This window comes from Corylus avellana, chromosome ca1 (genome assembly GCF_901000735.1).
Source record: "Corylus avellana chromosome ca1, CavTom2PMs-1.0".
Taxonomy (NCBI): Eukaryota; Viridiplantae; Streptophyta; class Magnoliopsida; order Fagales; family Betulaceae; genus Corylus; species Corylus avellana.
Window position 1 is genome coordinate 33503347 of NC_081541.1, and position 4937 is coordinate 33508283.

Here is a 4937-nt window from a genome sequence, read left to right on the forward strand (position 1 = left end):
CATGTCGATTTAGTTACAATGTTATGTTCACAAGTATAGTTTTGATGCATGTGTAGTCGAATTAGTCATAATTTGGGTCTAAAAAATTTAAGTAGATGTGTGCTTGAATTAGTTGTTAACATTCTGTCTCTTACATGAATAAACATGAAAAGAAAAAAGTCAAGATTTCATATTTCAACCCTTTTAGGTAGCCACTGAGGGAGGGGAAGGAAATCAATAACCGATAATCTTTTAAAGACACCTGAAGTTCTTGGCAACATTTATATCTATAGCCCTTCAAAAAACAAAAAAAACAAAAAACATTTATATCTCTAGTATCATTGGCAACAAAACTAAAATGACTGAATTAAGACAACATTTAGTGACAACAATGCAGCATATCAACATGCATACAAATTAGGCTGAAAAGATTGCTTCTCTAACATTTCCTTTATTTCACATAGCAATCAATCATCGGGCTTCCATTGCTAAAATAGTTACACTATTTTTTGAGCAATTTCCTGAACTGTCAACTGTTGAATTTTTGTCCATCAAATTTTGGCCTATGGAAAACGCTGGTTGCTTAGGTGTAAGTACAGGTGCATGTTCATTGCTAATCATTCAGATTGAATTGATAGCTGAGCACAAAGACTTCGGGAGAAGAAATAAGGACATAACATAAGTTGGGATAGCATTTGCCACTGATTTAATTAAAGTGGTTCTTGCTGCTTGAGACAAGAGTCTTGCTTTCCAACCTGAGAATTTAGCAAAAATCCTATCTTTGAGATCAATGAAGGAGTCTTGCTTCTTACTATGCAAGAAAAGAGGGATCCCCAGATATTTTCCTTGGGCAGGAATTTGGGCCAAGTTCAAAATCCCATTAATAGAAGATTTACGGCTAAGGGAGCAGTTTTTGCTGAAAAGAACTGCAGATTTAGCCAAGTTGATGTGCTGTCCAGACCAAGCAGAATAAGTGTTGAGACAATTTAGAATCACCTGAGCTTCAGAGACATTAGCTTTAGAAAAAATAATCACATCATCTGCAAACAAAAGATGAGAAATAGGAGGGCACATTCTAACCATTTTTATACCATGAAGAAGACCCAAATTCTCCTCTCTCTCAATTAATCTAGAAAGAATCTCAGACCCCATAATAAAGAGAAATGGAGAGAGAGGATCTCCTTGACGCAGTCCACGGGAAGGAGAGAAATTACCGAAAGGAGCACCATCAAGTAGAATAGAGAAAGAAGAGGTAGTGATGCATTGATGGATCCATTGTACCCAAGTAGGATGAAACCCCAACAGGTTTAAAATCTTCAACAGAAAATCCCACTCCATAGAATCAAAAGCTTTAGCCATATCCAACTTCAAAGCCATTAAGCCTCCATTTCCTTTCTTTTGCTTCATAGTATGAAATAGTTCATGAGCAAGAATAGTATTGTCATGAATAGATCTACCTTTCAAAAAAGCCGATTGAGTAGGAGAAATGATCTTATGCAAAATAGGCTTAAATCTATTAGATAAGATTTTTGAGATGATCTTATAATTGAAATTTGTAAGACTAATAGGCCTAAATTGATGCACAAACTGAGGGTTATCCACCTTAGGAATGAGAGCAATATTTGTATGATTGAATTCCTTGAGTAAAAAACCACCCTAAAGAAGGATTGAACTGAAGAAATCACACTTCCTTTCACAATAGGCCAATAGGTCTTATAAAATAAACCAGTCATACCATCCGGACCCGGGGCCTTATTAAGACCAAGATCAGAAATTACAGAAAAAATTTCAAGCTCATCAGGAATAACACAGAGTCTACCATTTTCCTCCTCTGTAACTACCCTACCAACCAACTCAGAGAGACTACTATCTAAAACAGGATTAGTAGTAGTAAATTGAGAGCTAAAATGTTGCACCAAATAATTCCCAATATTCGTTCTACCTTCAATAATAATACCATCCACAGTTTTTAGTCTAGAAACAGAATTATACCTGCGGCGACTCACTGTCGAGGCATGAAAAAATTTCGTATTGAGGTCAGTGCAGGTAAGCCACAACTCTCTAGATTTTTGCTTCCAAAGAATCTCCTCCCTCAAAAGCTGTTCCTGCAAGGCTTCCTGAAGAACCTGCTCTCTGGCCGCATTAGCAGAGGAATGAGGACTGGACTGGATCACACTAATATCAGCCATTAGTGATTTGATCTTCTGCTGAATATGCCCAAAATGGTGTTGATTCCAGAATTTCAGAGCACCCTTTGTATTCTTCCATTTCCTGCTCAAAGAAAAAGCAGGAGAGCCTTCAACTTCTCCCAACCAAGCCTCCGCCACAACTGCATGACTAGAATTATCCCTAGTCCAAAAAGCCTCAAACCTGAAAGGTTTAGGCAGATTTCGATAAGAACCTGTAGTAGAGATCAAAAGAGGGCAATGATCTGACTGAGTAGCAGGAAAATGGTTAATCAGACAGTTAGGAAAAAGATGCACCCAACTCTGGTTTGCCAAACCCCTATCCAGTCTCTCCCGAATATTAGCTCTGCCAATTCTACAATTACTCCAGGTAAATTTGTTACCCACAAAACCAAGATCCACCAAAGCATTATAATTGACGAAATCCACAAAATCATTGTGTGAAGAAGAGCCAAAAACACGGCCTCCACTCTTCTCCGAAGCAGATAAGATAGAGTTAAAATCGCCTAGCAAAAGCCAAGCACCACCAAAAGAATTCCCCAAAGACTCCAAGCAATGCCAAAATTCAGACCGTCTCTGACCATTAGGAGGGGCATACACTCCTGAAAACAGCCAAGGGCTATACTGAGGATCCGAGTACACAATACAAGAAATGTTGTTCTTGTCCAGTCTAACCGGTTCAATGTCCACACCACCTTTCCAAGACAAAAAAAGTCCACCTTGCAGACCAACGGGAGGAACTTCCAACCAGGCAAAAAAACCCAAACCAATCAAAGAAGAACGAAAATGAGAAGAAGGCGTTTTAGTTTCAGAAAGAAAGATGAGATCAGGACGGTGAGACCTGATCAAAGCCCGAAGAGCACGAATTGTCGGACTACGAGCTAAACCCCGACAATTCCACGCCAACACCTTCATTGAGCGGGTGGGGGCAAGTTAAAGCCCGCCACCCCGGCTGCCAAAGAAATATCTAGAGAGGACCCAAGAAGAGCATCAGACTGATCATTCTGACCAACTTCATCTTCAAAGCAAGAAGAAGAACAGGAGCCAATTTTTGTTTTTTTATTGGACTGGAATTTTGGGTAAGGATGGAAACGTTTTTTAGGAGAAGAGATAGAAGAAATACGGGCTGGTTTGTGATATGGTTGGGACAAAGGAAGAGAGGGACGAGACTCAATTTGAGGGAGTATAGTGTTTGTGGGAGTGAGAAAATCAGAACTGTTGGTGATAACCAAGTCAGTTGACTTGGGACATAAGTCTTTAGAATCCAACTGGGAGTTAGGACAAAAAGACAAAAGGCTAGGGGATTCATTACCCATAGCAGTACTTAGAGAAGGGAGCCACGTGTTATCAGAAAAACAAAGGTTAAGGGAACTTAGCTTCTTGGTATTGGTAAGTAATAAAGATGGGTCATGTTGGTCTGGCAGAAACTTGACAAAAGGAGCATTTACATTTAATGCTGAGGTAGGAATAATGGGGCTCAAGGAGATGTGACTAGCGGAAATTGGGCGAGAAGAGCTGGCTGGATATGAGTGGAGTTGGTGAGGCTGACCAGGAGTAGAAACACGTGTTGACTCAGTAGAGAACTGATTTGGAACAGGGACGATAGCTAATGCATCAGAGTTTCCCAACACAGTTGTCTGCATTCTAGGTTGAATGAGATGAACAACTCGATTGGTATTAGGAGGACTAGCTTTCAACTTAACACCATATCTGCCGTGATCGGGAGGCCGAGGATCCACAGGACAAGAAAAGGAGAGATGCCCTATTCTGCCACAAGAATAACAGTAGTCTGAAAGTCTCTCATATTTGTATTGCACCCAGATAGGGTCTTTTGGAGGCCTGTGATGAGTAAAACCAGGAACAAGAGGATTAAGGAGATTTAGAAGGACCCTAAACCTCAGGAAGCTCTTCCTTGAAGGCTTTAAATTCTCCTCATTATCAACTTCCAGCAGATCTCCCAGACTTGCACCTATACCTTTTGCATTTTCAACTGTGACCAAATCTAACGGAAGGTTGTGGACTTGCACCCAAAAAGCAGCTTTTGAGAAGTCCAAATCTTCAATAGCATCTTCATGAGACCACTTCTTCAGGAAAAGAGGAGAGCCCTTTATATTCCAAGGGGAATTTTCAAGGACCCTAGTAAGGTCTGCCAAATCTTCAAACGTAAAAACCATCAGGTTATCTTCTCTATCTTCAGATATGAGAGACTTCACAAACTTTCAGGCTAGAGAAATATTGCTTTTTATAGTAACTTTAGAAAGAGGTTGGGAAGACATAATCTTTCCTACGAGTGTGAAAGAGGAGGGAGGGGCAACATGATTAATAGGAGGAAAAAACAGAGGGGGTGGAATATCTGACCAACCAAGAGCAGATGTTTGGTTGATAAGATCAACAATCTCAGGATTCTGATTCTCCATAACTAAGAAGAAGAATGAGATAACGTACAGAGATGAAAGGAAAAAGGAAAGAAATCAGTGAGGAGAACAAAAAGTTCAGAGATACTCTACGAGAGAGCGGCCACTAGCTCGGTGTTTAATTTATAGCATAAGTTGCTTAGACAAATATATCATAGCATGTTTAACCCAAACAATGATTAATTCCTCCTCATGTGAGTTTAAGATATATAAAGTCCATTCAGATACATGCATGCATGTTTGATCTACCAATCAAAAACAAACTGCTAATTTTAACCAAACAAAAGCTAATTACCTTGATGATTTTTTTGATAATTGAATGACTAACAATATAATATATTAATCTAGCTAGAGTTTG

General features: G+C 39.4%; 1 protein-coding gene across 1 annotated transcript; it reads right to left on the reverse strand.

Moving 5' to 3' along the window:
* Nucleotides 1-600: 600 nt before the first annotated feature.
* Nucleotides 601-3080, reverse strand: LOC132170396 (uncharacterized). The gene is made up of 2 exons (XM_059581375.1): nucleotides 1715-3080; nucleotides 601-1436 (listed from the first exon to the last, which is right to left on the reverse strand). Exons 1-2 carry the CDS (start codon nucleotides 3078-3080, stop codon nucleotides 601-603), a joined length of 2202 nt encoding a protein of 733 aa, XP_059437358.1.
* Between the last annotated feature and the right edge of the window lie 1857 nt (nucleotides 3081-4937).